This window comes from Chroicocephalus ridibundus, chromosome 9 (assembly GCF_963924245.1).
Source record: "Chroicocephalus ridibundus chromosome 9, bChrRid1.1, whole genome shotgun sequence".
NCBI lineage: Eukaryota > Metazoa > Chordata > Aves > Charadriiformes > Laridae > Chroicocephalus > Chroicocephalus ridibundus.
In genome coordinates this window covers 23,376,841-23,397,916 of record NC_086292.1, presented here as the reverse complement: position 1 = coordinate 23,397,916, position 21,076 = coordinate 23,376,841, and the positions used below count along the sequence as shown (strand labels likewise).

The 21,076-nt window shown below is 44.9% G+C and overlaps 1 protein-coding gene across 5 annotated transcripts in view; it reads right to left on the bottom strand.

Moving 5' to 3' along the window:
- Positions 1–21,076, bottom strand: part of HTR2C (5-hydroxytryptamine receptor 2C) — a 269,572-nt gene that overhangs the window by 41,402 nt on the left and 207,094 nt on the right. For 4 of the 5 annotated variants that reach the window (XM_063346041.1, XM_063346037.1, XM_063346039.1 and 1 more), the window contains exon 3: positions 11,759–12,401. In XM_063346041.1, the coding sequence (XP_063202111.1) occupies positions 11,759–12,143 (385 nt within the window). In that variant the 5' untranslated portion in view covers positions 12,144–12,401. Of the gene's footprint in view, positions 1–11,758; positions 12,402–21,076 lie in introns of those variants that run through there. The other variant, XM_063346042.1, reaches the window with a different exon arrangement.

Below are 21,076 nucleotides of genomic sequence, written 5' to 3'. Positions count from 1 at the left end.
CATGAGAAGATTTTTGCAAGAATAGAGTTATGTTAAAAAATACACATTTTCAAGACAGAAGTTCTACCTTACAGGTTGAAATATAGTCCAATATATCCTAGTGATTATTATGTTACTGGCTAAATTTTTAATTTTTTTCTGTGCAACAGACGATCATGAAGCTGGCAGAATGGGGACTTGGACTCCCACATGCTGCAAAAATACTTCACCAGCAACAAGAATAAACCCATTCCTCTTCCAGCTTCCCAGGAGAAGTGCTGTAGACATGGAGACACTTCCACAGAGTTTTCAGTTTTGGCAACGCACCATATTTTAATCAAAAATGTATTTAGACAAAAGCTCTCTGAGCAGTCTTATTTGCTATGACACGCACGCTCAGGATGCTACGTGTCTCCAGAGCAGTGGCTGGAGAGAACCCTTGCTCCCCGCTTTTCTGCAACGCGAGGCATCAGGTGGTGTTGTAGGACAAGGGGGTCCAGGTCCCACCAGATATGGCAGGAGAGAGGGAGCTTCACCGAGTACAGCATTCATTTCCAGAGCGTTAATGAAGAATAACAGCATTCATTTTCAGAAGGAAAGCGCAGAGTAGTACACCTTGTGGAATGTGACCTTTGTGTCCATAACCAAAGTTAATGAAGCCTTGCCAAGAGCCCAGGAGGGACACTCGTGCATTCATTATAGCCAGTTATTAACACCCAGGTCACTTGTCCTACCTCAGGTAACAGATGGCAGTGCAGGTAAGATGGATATCGGAATATCGTGGCGGCTGGCTGACAGTTATGGCCGGTTGCACCTAGGCACCGTTGCCCCACAAGACTTGCTCTGACTTTGGTCCCTACGCAGACGATACTCGGGGTGCACAGCCGGCAAGCCCTGCCTTCCCCTCTCCCTCCCAATATTCTGAAATATATTCCTGGCTGTCGAATCCTGCTTGCCACGATAATGCTGCAAATTTACCAGCTGCTGTTGCCGTGCAGGGACCTGCTAAGGAAGGGACAGATTTGTCCTAAGGGAGAGAAAAAAGAGCTTCCATACAGAAGATTTACAGTGGGTCCCACGTAATTTTTTAGGAGGAATTTACAATGCAAGCCAAGGTTTTACTAAAAACTGAATTTTTATGGGGCCATTTCCTATTATATTAAAAGCCAGAAGCTTTCTAAATCTGTCCATGCAGCTGCAGCGCACACAGGAAAAACAGCTCAGTTACTGATAAAGGACGTTACCACCTGCCCAAAGAAGTGATGGCAGGTCAAACGCTGAACACTGTTATAATTTAATCTACTAGAAGACAGACATATCCTGCAGACGTTAGAAGTGATCCAAAATTACTTTCCAGAGGAGCTAATTGCACTCTGTGGCACTTCTTGCTCTACCCAACTTTAGGTTGAGAGAGTGTTCAGAAGTCAAATCCAACTCAAAGTAATGCTTTAACAATTAAAATAAACCTCCAGATTGACAACAGCCTGTCTGCAGGCAGCAGAGACTTTCCTGACTTCCTTCCTTGAATTTACACAATTTATTTACGGATTGTTCCCTTGCTTGCAAGCCTAGAAACCAAAATCCTTGTAGTGTCTCAAAAGGAGAAACTCATCAGAACAAAAGCCAAGATGTAAGCTTGACCGTATGAGCTTGACCAGGAAGCTTTTCCCTGTCTCCTTCCTAGACCAGAACCTCACCATCAGTGCTGTCTACGTGTCTTGTTTCACTTAGCACGGCAGCAGCTCAGCACGGAAGAGGTGGAAATTACCCTTCTCCAGTTTTATGGGCTGCTTATTTTTGATCGTTCTCTTACTCAGACTGATGAGGACAAAAACTTCAGGAGGGCTTCGGAACGAAGAAGCCGCTTCAGTCAGATGAATGTTCCCGGACAATAGGATGTCCGAGACAACAGATGTTACCAGGGACATGTTATTTCATTGAAAATAAAAACAAGTTTAAGCCCCACGTCTCTCTGTCCAGGGGTAGCTGTCACTTAACTGCATCCATGGTTTGACATCAGCTGTGCCTCCTCTACATTCCTAGGCCACCCAATATTCTTAATTCTCTTTGGACTGTTGCACGACCTCTTGGAGAGGAAGACAACAAAAAAATTAAATCCCTCAACCCACCTTCACTAAGGGCTAAGCCTTTATTATTATTATTAATAATAATAATAATAATTTTTTAGTTCGCATAGCTATTACAAGACTAGCAACATGCCTTCCAGAAGAGCATCCAGCAGTGTTTTCTTTGAAATTAAACGAGAAAATGAAAGACACAGAAAGAAAGATAAGGCATTCATGCTAATTTCATACAAAGTATTTCTCTTTATGGAGAATATTGCACTAGAGTCATATACAACCTGCCTGTTGAAAAAGTCCTGTGTATAGAGCTGCTTCTTGGATGAACAAGTGGAATTACATCAGACACACACACACAAAAAAAAAAAACTTCCGAATGACTGTATCCAGCTCCTATCAGTGCCATTCTGCAAATATCAAATTTGATTTCTCATCTCTCACAACAAAAGAATACAGAGACCTTGAGGACATTTTCAGAGAAGACATCAATAAAAAGACACGTCAAAATAATGCGGAAAGAATAACAAAAGGCCAGAATAAGTTAAATTCCTGTGACAATTTTTAAAAACAATTCTGCCGCAATAAGAGTAGCAAGAAGATGACTCTGAAGTACCGTGGAACACTACAGTCTTTATTTCAAAGTGCTTCGCACTGCTCAGATGATGACGCTTCCTCCACTTGTCTGGCTTCCAGTCTTTATTGTGCAAAGTCCAACATTAAAAATTTAACCAAAAAAAAAAAAATAAACAAGATAAAAAGCCCAAACCAAGATACGAATAATCTCAGATGAGTTCAGAAATTAAATTAAGAAGAAACATATGTGTATGGATGTCCTGGTTTGAGCGACATGGGATTAATTTCTCTTTCAGTAATTTTATTTTTCAGTAAGGTCTCTCCTAAGGCTAGGGAAAGCTGCATTTTTAGATGACTCTAGTGTCTGAATTTGTGACAATATTTACTTTACAGACAGCTCTGGGGTGCGGGTTTCAAGGCTTCCGTGTTTCCGAGCTCCCCAGGTGTGGGGACGAGGAGCAGTGAGACCCGGGCACTTGCCCCAAGCTGCCAAGGGGATTATTTCATACCATGAACGGCACATTCAACAGACATTAGAAAGTTTGCCGAGGAGTTCTCACTTGCTCGCTCTCTCATACCGGAGCCCTGAGCCCTTCCCTTCCTCCTGCAGCCGCAGCGCTCACAGGGTCCCACACTGGCTGTCCCTGCGGGGAGCAACCAGCTTCTGCTGATGGAATGGGCTGGGGATAGTTCTTGTGTGTTGCATATTCGTACCAGGATCAATACTGGTTCTTTAGTGTTATGAATGTTAATTATTTAGTCTTATCCTATTAAATCTGTTTATATTCCAACCCGCAGGTTTCCTTGTTTTTCCTGATTCCCCCTCCCGGGTGGGGAGGGGGCGTCTGGTGAGAGAATAATTGCCTGAACGACAATAAATTGTTGCGGGTTATTTAAACCATAGCAATGGAGCAAAGCCAGCTTTCAACATAAGGACGAAAAGCTAGAGGCTCCTACTCAACGTGTTTTGGAAGAGGCTGATGTTAATACAAATGACCAAATTTAATCACTGCTGAGAAAGGGCATCACTCCCTCCTTCGGCCAGGTACCGTCACCCTCTCCGGCCCTGAGCTCCTGTGCGGACTTCAGCCCTTCACCTTTTGACTCACTTGACCAGAAGCCACCAGTTTTCTACCAACGCAAGCTAAAGCTACCTAAGGTCCTCATGCGATTTCCAAACGTGATCCATCAGAGCGTCATCACAGGGTGCAATATTTTCAGGGGCTCGGGGAACTCCTGCAAGTTAACATTTAGCTGTCTCAGAATATTTTACAACCAGGGTCCCGTACTCAACGCGATACAGAGAGTATGCAAGAGGCTATTTAGCATTCCCCTCCCCCCTGCCAACTCTAAGCACAATTTAAACCCGGGGTAGGAGAAGAGAAGCTTTTACATGGATTCAGGGCACACCATAGAAAGCTTCCTTTCCCAACAGCAACACAGATATGCCACTACTTAATCCCATTTGTCACATTAGGAAATTAGGCACTTGTTCATGTGGGGAAAATTCAGTATCTGAATTAAAGTTTTCTATGCATTTAATAAGCTGGAAAGAGGGTGAACAATGAGGTCGGGTGTTTTTAGACGTCACAGAATTATTTAGGTTAGCTGAGGTTACAGGAAAGCTGTGGGTACTTCAAAAGAGAATAAAAGCTGCCGGATGAGCACATAGCTTAGCAGCCAATGGATTTTACTGATGGCAAAGATAACAAACTAATACATGCCGTTGGATATAAATTTCATTGCACACATCCCAGGTACAAAGTGCCGCTGGAAAGCAAAAAACCCCCATCTCTGAGCTTATGACACAGTGGACGGTGCAGGCAGCTGAGGTGTTTCCATTCATTCACACCCTCGCAGAAGAATAAATTTGTAGTGGTTACTCAGTACAAACCGAAAAGTCACACGTTTAAAATTAACGTGCATGAAAAATAATTTCTGAAAATAATGCAACTGCCACCTGGACCTCGGTGCAGTCAAGGAGCACCCAAGGCCATGAGCTGGCGGGATTTTTTAAATTCCCATTTCTAGATACCTGAATATCGTACCACAAAATGCTAAACAAAACCTTGAGACACACAGACAACTGGGGACAGAATTCTCATAACAGAGGGCACAAGTCAAACACCAGCCAATACAGCCTTGGAGGAAACAGCCCCCTTGAGAGGGCTCTTCAGTAAGAGTCTGGCATGGGAAAATTCATCACTTTGCTTAGGCCCCGTCAGAGACAAAATATTCGTCTAGTTGGACCTCGAGTCTGATTTGGTCTGGCAGTTATACTCCAGACTCATTCTTCAGGGTCTTCCACTCATTAAGACCTTAGTCTATATTACAGATAACAGCAACCATTTATAATTTGCTATTGCCTTTCTTATTTTTATTGCAGCTGGTGGTAGGCGTAGGGTCCCTGTAACTATGTAGTTTGGCTTCCCCCTCCCCCCCGATTTTAAATCATTCCCTCTCTCTTTTCTTTGTTGTCTCTTTTGAAGGGAAGTGCGTCTCACCAGCACCTCCTCCCATGCCTGCGGCTGTCCCCAGGCCTCCTGGGCCACCTTCAGAGCACCCCTGCCCACGGCAGAGCATCACCTGCACCAGACACCAGGGTGCCCGTTCAGAACCGCAGCATTTGCCTCTGGGGATCAGAGAACTGAGGCCCATCTGCATCCCTAAAAATAATTTCCTTATAAACGCCCCTGAACTGCTGCTGAAATCCAGTTTCCCCAGGGCAGAGGTGGGTGTCGACAAAGCTGCAGGAGGCTCAGCCTGCTCTGGCTCACGCCGCGGCTGGGCTGGCAGCCCACGGCTTTTACCCTCACCTCCAGGGGTTTGCTGCAGGCATTTGCCTTGCCTTCACTGCTCTTATGCCAGTCTCCAGCTTTGCTTTCTCTTCTCCTTCGGCTGCTCTCCAAGGATCCTGGTTACAAGCCATAAAAAACTTGTTTTCCCTCTGCTCCTTCCCACCACCCCAGCTCACCGATCAGAGGCAGCGCACACCTACGGGAACCAGTACTGCTCCGTACCGGCTCATTTTGAGCGAAGGCACCTCTGGCATCATTTGTAAGGGCGTTATTTTAACAAGGTGAGATTTCACCTTTCTCCTGACAGTAATCATGTTAATACTTAATATCAATCATATAAATATTTAAAGCCTCACTACAGTATTGAGAGAGGCAATTAGTAAGTATCTGTGTAGCCCTAGGAGAGCCCAAATGCTAAACCTGATAAATATTCATGTTAAAAGAGCTCCTCGAGCTTCCACTGTGCCGGGAGACGTTGCCGATGCTCTCTGGGGATGAACCCTTGGTGATACAGTGCTGGTTTTCACTCTTTTGCTCAAGATGATGTTTCTGCTCTCCACTGCCATGCCGCCAGCCCTGGCTCAGCCCATCGGCCAGGCTGGGAGGGCTCCAGAATCCCAGAACATCCAAATCTCCGCTGATCCCCTCGCTAGCGGAGCTGAGCAGTTACCACCGGCACTAACACAGACCGTTCAACCATCTGGGAGAGGAACGGGTGCCCCCTTTCCTCCCCGAGATGTGCAGGTGCATGTCCAGCAGCCCGGCCCCAGCGGGACGGTGCCACCCCGGCACAGGAGGCCAGTGCCAGAGCGGTGCGGTGGGTGACGGGCAGGGACAAAACGTCCACTGCCAGGGCACAGATTTGGGGTTTACCATTTTTCCAGATCACTGACATATTTTAAGCATGTTAAAATCACGCAGGACGATCTCGCCAGTTCACTATGTCAGTCACAAGCCAATGACTACATTAGATAATAATTAGCTACAAACTAAGGAGTTTGTCAGAAGGGGAAGACTGTTAATTAATCCATGTGGACTGACACATACACATGACTGCAGTCATTTAACTCACAACCACGAATACACTAAAACAGTTAAGGAAACTCCAATATAAGAAACATCACTTTTTTTTCTTTTTTTGTTTTTTTCTTTCTTTCTTCTTCAAAACACCACGTATACTTAACTCCTTGTATCCTTCCCATACAGCATTTGACCACAGGTGCCTGTGGATGGTCGGCAGCAGTAAATAATAACTAGTACCTCGAGAGTCATCACTAGAAATCAGTATGGAAAAAAAATATTTAAATTAAAACCATAAAAACCTCCCAAAAAATAATGAGACAGCAGATGGCCCCCAGCTGTTGAAGGAACACATTGCTCCTTGCTGCAGCTTCAGAAAATACCCGGTGTCATGGCAGTGTGCAGCATGTCCCGGCACCACAGAATCACAGAATGGTAGGGTTGGAAGGGGCCTCTGGAGATGATCCAGGCCAACTCCCTGCCAGAGCAGGGTCACCCACAGCAGGTGGCACAGGAATGCCTCCAGGCGGGTTTGGAATGTCTCCAGAGACGGAGACTCCACCACCTCTCTGGGCAGCCTGTGCCAGGGCTCTGCCACCCTCACAGGAAAGAAGTTCCTCCTCATGTTGAGGTGGAACTTCCCATGGTCAAGTTTGTGCCCGTTACCCCTTGTCCTGTCCCCGGGCACCACTGAGAAGAGCCTGGCCCCATCCTCTTGCCACCCACCCTTTCAGTATTTATAAGCATTGATGAGATCCCCCCTCAGTTGTCTTTTTTCCAGACTGAAGAGACCCAAATCCCTCAGCCTTTTCCATGAGAGAGGTGTTCCAGTCCCCTCAGCATCTTGGTAGCCCTTTGCTGTCCCCTCTCCAGCAGTTCCCTGTCCTGGAACTGGGGAGCCCAGAACTGGACTTGCGCACCCTCCGGCTGTCCTTTCGTGTACCGGCTGCGCCCAGGAACTTATCCAGCAACACCGCGTCCTTGTCCCCGCCGATGAGGTCTCTCTGCAGGACACCCGCTGCTGACGGCAAGTGCCATGTGGGGCAGGCAGCGCGGGGCCGGGGGAAATGAGGCTGCAGAACAGGCTGTTCGCTGACAGCCCGTCCCCCTGCAGGGGAATAAACAGCCAAGTCTGCCGCAAGTGCTCAGCACATCTCTGTCAGCGCACAATAATGACGATAATTATCAATAATAACAATAATCTGGATGTAAAGCTGCTCCAGCAGTTGGGGCTAATGGACGCTGAATCTCATACCAGCCTTCCTGGAAGCCGCGTCAGGCCGCCAGCACTACAGCGGTGTTTGAAACCCAAAGAGAAGAGAGAAGCCTGGGCACCTGGAGCGGCAGATGAGGCTGCTGGCCCCTTGTTGTCCACACTCTGGCAACTCGCTCGCAGCTGTGAGCCCATTTCATTAAAACAAAGAAAGTTTAATACCATCCGTAATTTCCACTCAGGTCAGCCGATGAGATTCTCTCACATTCCTTCACGAGTCCTCGTAGGCAGAGCGCAGCCCTCCCTGCCTTGCCCATGAGCACTAGACACGGTGCAAACCCACCACTGCCTGTCCCGAAAATGCTCCGAGGCGAGGAGACAACCCCCACGTGTTGCCAGAAGCTCCATTACGTACAGAATATCTGATGCCCTATCACACCAGTATTTTTTATTAATCAGAAGTTTCACCGTTGAGATTAAACACAGCGCTAATTTCTCATTTACTCTCCCCAATACATGCTTATTAATTAGCATACTAATTTGCTTAGTTCTTTAGGAACCGCATGCCATGGAAAACGTTCTAAGTTGTCAAATGCAACCCATTGATTAGTCCAAGACATTTAAGAAAGACTAATTGATAAGTATATCAGAGCACTGACTAATTGGTGGAAAAACCAGCATCCTGCATCCCTTCCTTTGTAATAAGATTCTTGAATTTACTGGCAACTTGATTTTTCCTTCTTTTAATTAAGAAAAGAAAACCACTGAAAACCAGAAGTCTTTGTGGAGGGTGTCTATTCAATTTGGTGGTTATGCTTAAAGTGAAATCTACTTCCTCTGCCTAATTGCTGAAAAGTAGGGAAATGAACCTACTCTGCAAACCAGAACTTATCATTGGGGCTGAGAGCGCTGATGTGGGATCTTAAAAGCAACTTCATCACTTTTCTATTTGTTATATGTATTCTTTAATATTCCTTTCTGATTACATAAATTAAAAGTGACTTCTACAAATACGGAAGAGACGTGCTGCATACATTTCTCCATACGGCAGCTTCTGAAACAGCCCAGTGTCACAATATGTAGACTATAGAGACCGCACAGGGTAAAAGGTGCAGACTAAAAATGACTGAAGGTTCACAATTACATCTCCAAGCAGTAATGCTCTCCCTGATGCACCCATGGCCATGGACCCAGTTACTCTCAGAGGAATTCCTCTGACGTGTGAATCGCTGACACTGGTTTGTGCGCTACGACCCCAAACAGAATATAAAACCTACTGAAGCATTTGTATATGTTCGGATTCCTGACCTCTAGCTCTTAGGAATCAAGATAAAGTCCACGGTCCTACTGGCCACTGTGGCATCCAGAGTGCTTGCAGGCTGCTGTAAGAACCATTTTTCCAAAAACTACAGCTCAAAGCAACTCAAGCCAAGCCACCCTGTGGTAGACAAGAGGCCAGATTTTGCCTTCAAAACCAGTGTGTGCAACGGTGCGGAGTTGCTGCTTATGACACCAGATGAGACAGACTCAGGAATAAGCGATGTTTCGCTGGAGGCCGTCGGTTATAGCAGCAGCGTTTGTTAATGTTGCGACTCTGCCAAGAGCCTTTCCAGCTGCTGTCTCCTGTTGCTGAGTATAACACACGAGAGACCCGCCTGCCCTCCCTGCCGAAGCCAGAAATAGGTGGAGGGCTCTGAAGAGTTGGTGGCTCCAGCACACGTGAAGCCGAGGAAGACCCAGCTGCATTTGGTACAAGTTCTAAGTAGTGATGGGAGACAGGTTTTACCTGCTACACACCTCTGGGCTATCACATGCACGTTTTATTTATACGAACCACCAAATGCTGAGGGTGTTGATGTGCCCTGTAAGTCTTCCATCCTAAATGATTTTTTCTAGATGCCCGTAAAAGCACATCTGCATGTTATGGTGGGTTTAAAGAGCAGTAATACCCTTGACACACCAACAGTCTTTTTCCTTTGGTCCTCTCTCAGACATACCCAGTCAGTCCATGCCTTTTAGCTTCTGGGTATCAAACCAAGTGTTTATTTTCAGGATGCATTAGCATCTCTTGGGAGAGAGGATAGACTTTCCCTACTCCCTCTTCTCCCTTGCTGCTGGAGTGGCACAGTGCTGGCTGCTTGCTTTCACAATTAGTAGCTTAAATAATACAGAAAAGCGATTTCACAGGGGTCCTATTCAAATCAGCCCGCAAGTTTCCCAAACGAAGCTTTTCCTCTTCCCCTGGCAAAGCCTGAGGGCAGCGCTCCCACTTCGCTCCAGCCCAGCCAGGGCTCCCGACCTGGCCCAGGGGAGCAGCGCCAGCTCCGGCGGCCTGCCGCCTCCCCCAGAATAACCGCAGCTACTCTCCCTTCTCACAGCATTTCCACAAATTTTCCATGCCCCTTCTGAAATTATAATTTTTGCCCAAAAATATCTGTTTAGTGCCGTTTGCCTGCGGAGAAGCGTTTGGGCTATCAACAGCTAATACTGGTGCTCTGGTAGAAAAGAGGAATAATTACAATTCCTTTTCAGATCAATGATATTTACTTCCCTCTAAATACGTAGCATGGTTTACACCTTTAAACGACCTTAAGTAATCATTTTCTAGGCAGAACAGAAAATCCATTTCCATTAGTTTCCAAAGACTCAGAAAGTATGTATGTAGGAAGATCACTTCCATAAATTCACCTTTTTAGAGTCACTGGGTAACCCAGGATTTATGCAAGTGCGGGTCAATCAAATCATTCGGTATTTGTACGCTCCCTTTCAAGCTCCAGGGAACTGGAGTAAAATGCTAAAAATAAAATACACATGTTGTAATACGTAGAAGATTTAGAAATGGGACTATTCTGACAGCCCAAAACAAAAAGCTTTATGCATAAGATCTCAATGGCTCAGTCTGTACCTAAATCACGTATTGATTTAACTCACTGTAGACAAGTTATATAAGCTTTGGAATTATGTATGCTTGATCAATGTGTTTTAGAAATGAATCTCTGTCTGACTTAATCATTTAGGCAAGGGAAGAAGTCACATAAATATCCCTACATTTTACTTTATAGGACAGTAAACCAATTTCTAATCAAATCTGTACGTAAACAGCATTATTTGTTTCCAAGAAATATCAATATTAAAAATAATTTTCGAAGAAAATGTGAAAACAGACTTCAAAAATGATGAAGTGTTATCTATTAAACATACACACATATTATATTGATACGTGAGTATACAAACACTAAGATCGGAGATACAGAGGCGAATGCAATATCCCTTTGTAATACCCAGGGATGGAGAGTCCTAGCACCGCACCCAAAAAAATAATCAGATTCGGAGTCTCAGGCAGACGAGAAAGTTGGATGTGTTGGATATTTTACTCCTTCGAAGTGCTAACAGTGCTTCTGCACTCGAGTGCAGGAGCAATGTCCCACTTCAGCGCCACCACCCCCACCCTGGCACAGCAGGGAGCAATGCACGCTTGCACCCAGGCAGGCGCACCTCAAAAGTGTTTTAAAACAGAGTTCTCAGGGTAGAGATAAGGAAACTGAGGCACAGAATGGCAAAATGACCCCCTGAAAGGCACAAGGCAAGCTCAGGTATAGAGTCAAGGCTTTTATTTGAATGCCGAATCTACTAGCACAAACCTCCTTTCTTAACCACGTTATTGCTCAAATCCCACTGATACCAGCGGGAGCTCAAGGACTGATTCCAACCTGGTGTAGAGCTGGGTCGCTCAGAAGCACGCCCCTTGGCTTTTCCCCGGGCTCTGGTGTCCTAGCTGATTTGGGGGCAGTCCAACCAAAAGGTAAAAAGCTGACTCACTGTTGCAGTTTTTTTTCGGTGGCCTCAACACTAAAAAAACCCCGATGCCAACACTGTTTAGGGGTCATTCCCGGCAGCGCGGAGACAAGCTCTGCTCACAGCAGAGCATTGCCCTCACCCAGCGGAGCATGAACCTCAGCACAGACCCATGGCTGAGTCCACACTGATACTCCCCAAGCTACCAACGCGTGAAAAAAATGGGCAAAGCAAATTGCTACAGCCTTGGGGGATTCCCTGCAAGAGCATATAGTCAAACGAGGAGGGAAGCCACTTACCGTACAGGACTGTAATGAGGGACACGGGCATGACCAGGATACCCACCAGCATGTCTGCCACCGCCAAGGACATCAGAAAGAAGTTTGTGGCATTCTGCAACTTCTTCTCCAAGGACACAGCCATAATTACCAATATGTTTCCCCCAATGGTCAGCAGGATGACAACCAAGATCAGGAGGGCCGGCCAGTTCTTCTCCCTCACGGACATCCGAGAGACTTCGCCCTTCTCAGAGGCATTCAGAGGATCAGATGTAGGCAAACTCTGATTCAGAGTCAAATTGCTGCTTAAGGACCAAGCCATCAGACCACCATGCAAACTAAAATCCAGCGTAACAGACACTGTCGTTAAGCTGAGTAATATTCCAGTGCTACTTAAAGTGCTCATCGTCTGGGACTGGTTTTTCCGTCTCTTAACCGTGCCTCAGAGATGATCCCTTTTCCAAACTGCAGGTCCAGGGCAGATGCCGAACTTCACAAAACCTGAGCCAGAAAACAACTTGATCTTCCATAGTGAAACAAGCCTTTCAGAAGTTAGCGTGGAGCTCTTCTAGTTTCCTTGGGTGTGGTGGAAGGTGACCACTGACCAGCAGCCTTGAGGGAAAGGAGACTTTGCGATCTCCGGCTGGTTTCCAGGTCCACCATTCTGAAAAGGAAAGAAAAAGTATATCCTTCACTGAAATCACAGTGTACACAACACCTTCTTTATCCCCATGCAAATCGCATTCTTATTCTCTCCCTTCCTGCTGGCTAGGATGTTCTCCAGACTGCAAGTAATTTATCTTATGGGTACAGACTATGCCTACAATTATGGGGGAAGAGAGGGAGAGAATCACATCAGTGTGCTCTGGCTGGTTAAAAGCTGATTATCGCTAATTAAATGTTTTGTGAAACCTGCAAACGCAAGTCTGAAGAGCAAAATATGTTCCAATTGATAGCCACTTGACAGATACTCTGCCGCTGCGTAAAATAGTAATTGCCTGAAATTCCAACCAATCCAGCTATCGCAGCCAAAGCACAGTGCAAACCATCACCTTAAATGGAGGTGTTCGGATATATTTTGCATATTCTGAGATAAAGCACAGGTGTTGTAAAAACCCTCAGATGTTAACGATTCACTCTCCTATAATGATGAAGACTACCGTTTGATTTTTATTGGTAAATAAATGGTGGATAAGACACAATATATATTAGGTAACATTCTACGATACTACGCTGTCAATCTCTCCGAACAAAAAGATAACAAAGAGTTAAGAGAAGAGAAAGAACAACCTTTCATAAAAGCTGTGTAACTCTTTCTGCTCTTCTCCATCCGCTTTCGTGCCGCTGTGCTGCCATGCTCATCACCGGCACGCAGCGGGGCCAGTAAGCCCAGTCCCACCAGCCTGCTGCCCAGCACGTGCAAGTATCACCACCCTCGCCACACGAGGAGGGTAGGATGGATTTCCTCAGAGTATCTCAGGTGATTTATGCTTCTTCACATATTAGTTGACATCCCCTGACTGCCCATGTAATACAGGCCAGAAAGCATCGCGCTGCTGCCTCTGGAGGAGTCCATTAGCCTCAGGCGTTGACCTAATTCAGCAAATTAAACATACTCTTAACTTCAGGCACATGCCTATGCCCACCAAGGCTAAGGGCATGTATTTGCCAATCCTGGCTAAATTACATCCTCAGGAACTCAATTGTTTTGACTGCCAGACCCGTACAACTGATGAAAACAGCAGCTTTGCGTTGTGTTTCCACTACATCAGGGTCAGGATCCTAACAACCACACGCAGTAGAGGACTAGAGCACAGAAGGAAAGCAGTTAGTAGAACAACAACAAACGTGGACATGGATCTTTTGGAGCGGTGCCAGAGGAGGCCACGGAGATGATCGGAAGGCTGGAGCCCCTCTGCTGTGAGGACAGGCTGAGAGAGTTGGGGGGGTTCAGCCTGGAGAAGAGAAGGCTCCGGGGAGACCTTCGAGCCCCTTCCAGTCCCTGAAGGGGGCCTACGGGAAGGATGGGGAGGGGCTGTTGGCAAGGGCATGTAGCGATAGGACGAGGGGCAATGGTTTTAAACTAGAGCAGGGTGGGTTTAGATGGGACATTAGGAAGAAGTTCTTTACACTGAGGGTGGTGAGACACTGGCCCAGGTTGCCCCGAGAGGTGGTGGAGGCCCCATCCCTGGAGACATTCAAGGCCAGGCTGGATGAGGCTCTGAGCAACCTGATCTAGTTGAAGATGTCCCTGCTCCCTGCAGGGGGGTTGGACTAGATGGCCTTTAGAGGTCCCTTCCAACCCAACACATTCTGTGATCTTATAAACCCCACACACCGTCCTGAAGTTGACCAGTAAGTAGAATAAGATCAATAACACGCAACTTATGTTCAGCGTATCCCCATTTTTTTGCGTAGTCCATAGGAAAAGGGCTATTGTCTCTCTGTTAAATACATAACAAAATAAAAGGCAGATTTTAGCCCTTGAATGCACGGTGGCACACATATGACACAGCAATTTGCTACCCAGGGATCAAAAGCTAAATGCAATGCATGGGATTGCATTAGATTTTATGTAAAATAAGAAGTGCCCAGAGTCCCATAATAAAATGTTTAACATTCATGGAGGTTTTGGAAACTTACTAATGGGCTTTGTGCACAAAAACATGTCTTAAATGAGCAGTGTGTACAATGAACCCAGATTTGCTTCTGCATTATAGTTAATTACTCCCAAAGGGTCTCTAAACCTCATATTTCGGAAGAAGTTTTGCATTATGCGCACAGAAAATAATTTTGCAGCTGCATATGCAGATGAATTAGCAAGTAGTCACTGGACCATTTATTTTTCCAACTTAGCTGGTCTGAAAAAAAGTCTCTACAAAGTTTCAAAATACTTCTGAGTTTTTTGGGTTTTGTTTTTTTGGTGTCGTCTACCCTCGCCTCCCCTCCCCTCAAAACACAGCTTTTACTTTAAAGCTGTGAAGAAAATTAACCATTTTTCCAAATCGCCGTTCCACAGTGCAGGAGACACCAGGCAGCTTTTTGACGCTTGCGATTTGCTGTGGAGGACACCCCCGTTAAAGCCGGTGGGAATTTCTGGGGCTCCAGATACTCCCTCTTGTCAGCTCTGTGACTCTTGGGCACTCCTGATCATGCCACAATAATACTTTGGCAGGATGAGCCAAAAGTTCCTGCCCAAACTTGAGGACACAGACAGACAGCAGGGCGCCCAGCCTTGGTCTTACTTCTTCCCAGGTGCGAGCTCTCGGAGGTTTCGGAGAAGGTGAGGCTACCACCACTCTCCCCACAGAGAGCTTGATGTTCCTGGCATGTGCTACTTGGGATTGCCGAAGGAACATGGGCAGGGAGACGCCTCAACTCTAGATCATAAAAAAAACCCACCCCAAACCCAACCTAACTGCAAGACAAAATTCCTCAATTAAAAATGTCTGACTTTACAACTGCTCAGGACTCAATTCCAAACTGGTAATTCTCTCTTGCGTTTCACAAATGTATTTGCAATACCATTTTCTTCCATCAATGATGCTGAATCAAAGCATGAATTTAAAAAAAAAATAAATAACAACCAGCGGGCAGAATTCACACTTGCTTATTCATTAGTTTTAATAATAAAAATAAGGTGTATGTTATCTGGCTACTAATTTATGGCAAAGCATGTGGTTCCAAAATTATACTAGTCACCAAATACAACTTACTCTGAATTAAATTATCCTCGGGAGAAAAATCGGTTTTATCAGAAAGGTCTAAGAAAGGGACACCTCAAAATTCATTTGCTCGCTTTAACCGAGCAGTTTTCAAACACACACACAGAGCCAGACTTTGAGCAAAATGCTTTCTACACCAAGTAAATTCTGCAAGTCTGGTACACACTAACTTCTCAGCAAGAAAATTACATTTTCTAAAGTCTAACAGATTTCTCAATAATCCTCTCCCCACAATCCTGTCAGTAGTTAAAAATGTACATGTTCTACATGCGAGAGTAAAATCATGCTATGATACTGAGAAACTAGATTTTTTTGAATTAGGACTATAATGGTAAAAATTAATCTCAGACTCACAATTCCATTTTTGCTATTAGAAGGAATTATGGTTTTGCTTTTTTTTTTTTAAAACTTGGCCCATTCACCTATTACATGGAGTGACTCATGAAGAGAACAATTACTATTTTTGTGCGAATACAGAACTAGGAAAAGAAAAGGAAATCACAAAGACAACTAAAAAAAACATTTTCCACTTATGGAAGAGCAATACCCGAAATAACTGGGTACATGTGGAGGAGAGATGTGTAGAAAAAAAGCCATGACACTGGCAGGAGCTCTGCCTTATTCTGTAGCCCCCAAATTCCTGATTTAGATGGATCAAAGATGCTGGCACTGCTCTGTGCGTCACCTTGTCCCTGATGGTGGCCAGGAAGAAGCTGGCAGCCCTTGTTCTTGCTGCCACCGACAGCCGCCCCTGGATGCAACCGGGTCCCCGCGCCTGGGAAATGGAAGGAGGAGGAGCGAGGAGCCAGTCTCTCAGACCAGAATAGCATCGCATTGTCTTGATGGTGCCTAAATTCAGCCATCATCAGCTCTGGCATAAACAGTGAGAGACCTTCACCTCTTACCTTGGCATAAACAGGAAGAAAAACATTACACGCAAAGGCGACTCTTGGGTCCCAGCCAATGCTTCTGGCTTCGTTCTACCACATTGCTGTGAAAACCCCTGCGCTAGAGTCCTTATCGGGTCTCGTTGACCCCCTTTTTTCTACACGGCTTTTATTTATTGTTTTATTTTCCGTTTTCACTGCCTGGAGAATCATTGTCATTCATCCCAGAATAGCATCAGGTTCTCCAGTGGCAGGAATACCTTGGAGAGGCCATCAGGATAACGAAGGTTTCAAAGGTGGTATAGGCTTGATCCAAGACTATAATGGTTAAAAAAAACCCAAAAAAACACCACCAATAAAAAACCACACACCACACCCCCCTCCCCACCAAACAGTCTATCTCAGCTGCCTTAAAATCAATAGAGGAAGCACTTTGCATATTCATTTTGAAAACCGATACGTGGGAATTTGACTACAGCAATGCTCAAGATTGGGCTCCACCTGCAGAATTAACCGTCCCATTGCTCTGTTAATACTTTTATATTATTTCGCATGAATTCTGGATTGAAGTCATCAGCTTTCTTTTTCACTGCATCCCTCGGTCTCCACAAGGTAAAACTTTATGACTAATTCCTTCAGCTACAGTCTTCTAAGCACATCACTGTAGCAGAAAAATAATGCACATTTTATTCATGAATTCTGCATATATTTAAAAAGTATCTCCATAGTTTTAAATTAAAACCTGTGCCTACCACAGATTTTTTCCAACAGCTAACTTCAAAGCACACATACTGAATTTTGCGGTCAATCATCAATTCCAGTGCAATCTACCGCTGACAATCCTTAAAATTAGAATTTAAACATTCATCAGAGCCAAGTTCTTGTCTATGCCACTCTTGCACTTTGGGCACGTTTCCCCCCCCCAGTCTTTAAGTCCAGTTTAGAATAAACTGAGGCTAGATAAACATTTTTGTTTCTCTTCTATCAAGAGCACATGAATTATTTAAGGCAAGAGTTCGGTATGCTGAAGTTTTCAGGTATTGCAGAAGGTTAAGTCGAAGGGAAACAAAACCTACGGGGTTCACATGCCTTTGGGAGTGTTTACCACCATTACTCTTGCTAAAAGGGAAAAAACAAACCAACCAACAAACCAGCCTTTCTTGGAATAAACACAATTATTTTTTCCTTTGAATTAAATGCATTCGTCTTTAGTTGTTTTACCCTTCAAATCTCAGAACATTTTTTCCTGTAGAAAATCAGCCGCCTACTGAGAACTCGAGATGTTCCCCGGCCCCCAGCCAGGATCCTGCCTCTCCCGGACAGACTGCAGAGCTCCTGCGCTCTCGTAAATCATTTAATAACTCTCTGGGACTCACAGCCTGAATGTTAACAATATGCATTTCGAATTGGGTAAGAAATCAAGGATTGTCAATTTAGCCCCAAAAAAGAACCTGTGTCTCAGGCAGACTCAGAGAGGAGAATAATACATGAATTCATGGTGAGTCTTGCTGTAAAAAACAAAACTCCTTAGTGATCAAAAGCAATGACTTTCTGCAATTCCCTCCCCGCAAGAAAAATAAGCAACATCCGATGGCTTGTCAACGGCACAAAGGCCGTATGTGAGCAAAAGAGATTTTTTTTCTCCTAAACCATCAGCTGTATTCAAGTCTCTGAGTCGCACTCACATCTCGTTGGTAAGCAGATGAAAGCCAACAAGTTGTTAAAAATCAAACACGTTTTTAAAATAAGTTTTTCCTTCAGCCTTGGCTTTGATGGTAGACCTCCATAAGGGTAAAAATAAATCTGAAGTCGAGTAAACTGAACTGCAAGTACTGCAATTTTTGACAGGAAAACAGTTGCGGATAGTTTACAACTATCTGAGCCAGACAGTCAGCTGACGTAAATTGTTATAGCTTCATGAAGGCCTTTACAAAATGGCAAATAATTTTAAATTATATAATAGGATACGTGGTTTAGGCTCAAGAAGGTAGATTTAAGGCTTCATTCTTCACTCTAAACTCTGTATTTCCTGCTATTTGCATCTTTACTAAATTAGTCTTTTAAGGCACTGCCAAATTCATTTTCATTTTTCTTCGGAACAGAAGGTTGCTTTAAAATACATCTTTTCATGACACATTTGCAAGGGCCCCTTTGGTTTTAGTGACTGCATAAAATCGTACTTTTTATATTTACCCAATTCTGAATTTTAGGCACTTGCAACTCATGCTCCTCCTTTTTGTAGCAGCGTTGAGATGCATCCCTATTTCTGTGCAGATCTATTCCCAAACGGTGTGGGAGAACGCCGCACGTCCAGTGCAGACCAGCGAGGTGAGCGGGGCTGAAGCATCTTAAACACTGAGTTTGGCTCAGCCCCGCATTTGCTCCAGCCCAGAGAAGAGGCACGGAACAGCGAGACTCTTCCAAGAGCTGCACAGCAAAACGACAAGAAGCAACTGTCGTGGGGACAGATCTAAGGAAATCATGTATAAAATAGGAAAAAAAAAAAATAGACAAAAGAACTCACGGTGAGGGTGGTCAGACAAGGGAAGTGAGTCACAGAGAGACTGCAGGATCTCCATGCTTGGGGATGCTCAAAACATGGCTGGGGATTGCCCTCCGACAGCCCGTCTGACTTTGGAGTGAGCCCTGCCTTGAGCACGGGGTTGTATTAGAGAGCTTCAAGAGGTCCCTTCCAGCCTAAATTATTCTACGATTGGATCAGGAAGGTGCTTCTGAGCAAAGCTGTCCAACCTGGGGGCTTTTTTGATCTCCGATCCCCGGATATGCACCCTATGTTTGTCCCTACCACTCAAGCCCAGGATAAGACCAGCACATCCCGTCCCCTTTTGTTTCCCCAAGGCCAGAAGAAAGCTGCGTGCCCAGGTGGGAGAGACAACAGTGGAGGACCCCAGTCTGCACGACACAGGGACCAGGGCCCTACAGCTGCACCAACACGTGCCCCTGCCACACCGCAGAGATGCACACAGCAAAGGCAAGTCCTCACCTCCAGTGACCTGGCGAGTGAGGTCACGAGCATCTGAGGAACCGACAGTTCAAGTAGATTCTGAAAAGTGGCAATCGTAGAAAGCTCCAAGTCTTTTTAACCACTTGGTAGCGTCAGGAAACCTTCCTGTCTTTTGAGAGCAATCCATGCACCACCACCACAGAGGCATGTTTTCACAATCGTTGCAGCGGGAAAAGAAAAATCAAAACCTACTGATTGATTATCCTGCAGATACCCACTTCAAACTTAACCGAAGATGCAGTCCAGGGAAGTGCTTATGCCTAATTTTAAGTATTTAAATGCTTTCCAGAGCCACTCTTGAACTGGGGACCATATTACCAGCGATTTGACTAGGGACATTCTTTTCCAAGGATGTATTTGATACTCCCTCTTCAGTTTTGCAAGAAATTCTGGAAGTTTTCCCAGCAGGTACTGGAGATACAGCAGTGTAAAAAACACTTAATAAAACCTTAGGGAAACCTCCCCAAACACAGCTTTTTACCGCTGTTTTTTTTTTTTTTAATTCCAACACAGAAAATAACTATTCAATTACTTGCAAACTGAAAAAGAATATTTCACTTTTTCACAGCAAGAGGAAAATGGATTTTCTCAGACACAAGCTCAAGTAATGATATTTTGTAGGGTCATAATAATGAATCAGTACCATTCTGTCCAAAACCAAATAGCATTAATTTCTCTCTCTGTATCTTCCCTCATACTGAGTCAGAAAAGCATTAATTTCTTTTCCAGACGTTTCAAGGCAATACAGGCGCACAGAAGAGATCTTAATCGACCTTCTGGCGCTAAGACTAGCGTCCTTATTTTTTATTTACCCTTGGTGGAAGAGCACCTGGGAACCTCACAAGAAGATGTAGAGACTCTGCCGCCCCCTGCAACGATAAACTTGCTCTCTTGGCTCCGACACGCAGAAATAGCAAAACAGAATAAATCTGAGTCTTGTCGCATACTGTCCGGACTTCTTGGAATGATTACACCACAGTTGTTGATATTTTTTTTACGTGGAAATATCATTCCAAACTGCCTTTTAATAAATAAATAAAGAAATGAAAATGTGGTTTGGGGGGTTTTTTGGTGCTGTTGATTTGTTTTGTTTAGTTGGTTGGTTTTTGTTATTTTATTTTTTTTTTTAGATAAGTATGTCCCCAGCAGCTGAAATTCATCTTTGTAAAAAGACCAGCTGAGCCCCCCCCCTCAACCTCCTTGGCAGGTGTATCTTGGGATCCTTATTACTGGGCGGGGGGGGGGGGGGGAAATGTTTACCTGCCACTGCACACAATGTTAATCGTGAATTAAAACTGGGATTTTGCTTCATCCTTATTGATAAATAACTGAAAGCATTCAATAGCAGCATTAAAAAGTCAACACTTGCTATAGGCAGCGCGCGCGTTTCCTCCCCAGCAGGCGGAGGTCTGAGAGGCTGCAGAATCCCCCAAAGCCGCTCCTGGGGCTGTAAAGACACCCCCCACCCCGGCTTCTGCCACCGCTGGGGTGACATTCCCTCCGTCCCTTTTTCATTCAGCCATACGATACGGTAAACATCAAACATAACGCTGGTGGAAAAGCTGGTGGGGTAGGTGTTTTATCCTCAGCTGCTCAGGGTTGTTGGAGTAAAGTACCATTAAACTGTTTCCAACTTACAAGAAAACCACTTTTTCTCTCCTCTCTTAAAACGCTTTGCACAACGGCTCGTTGTTGGTTTGTT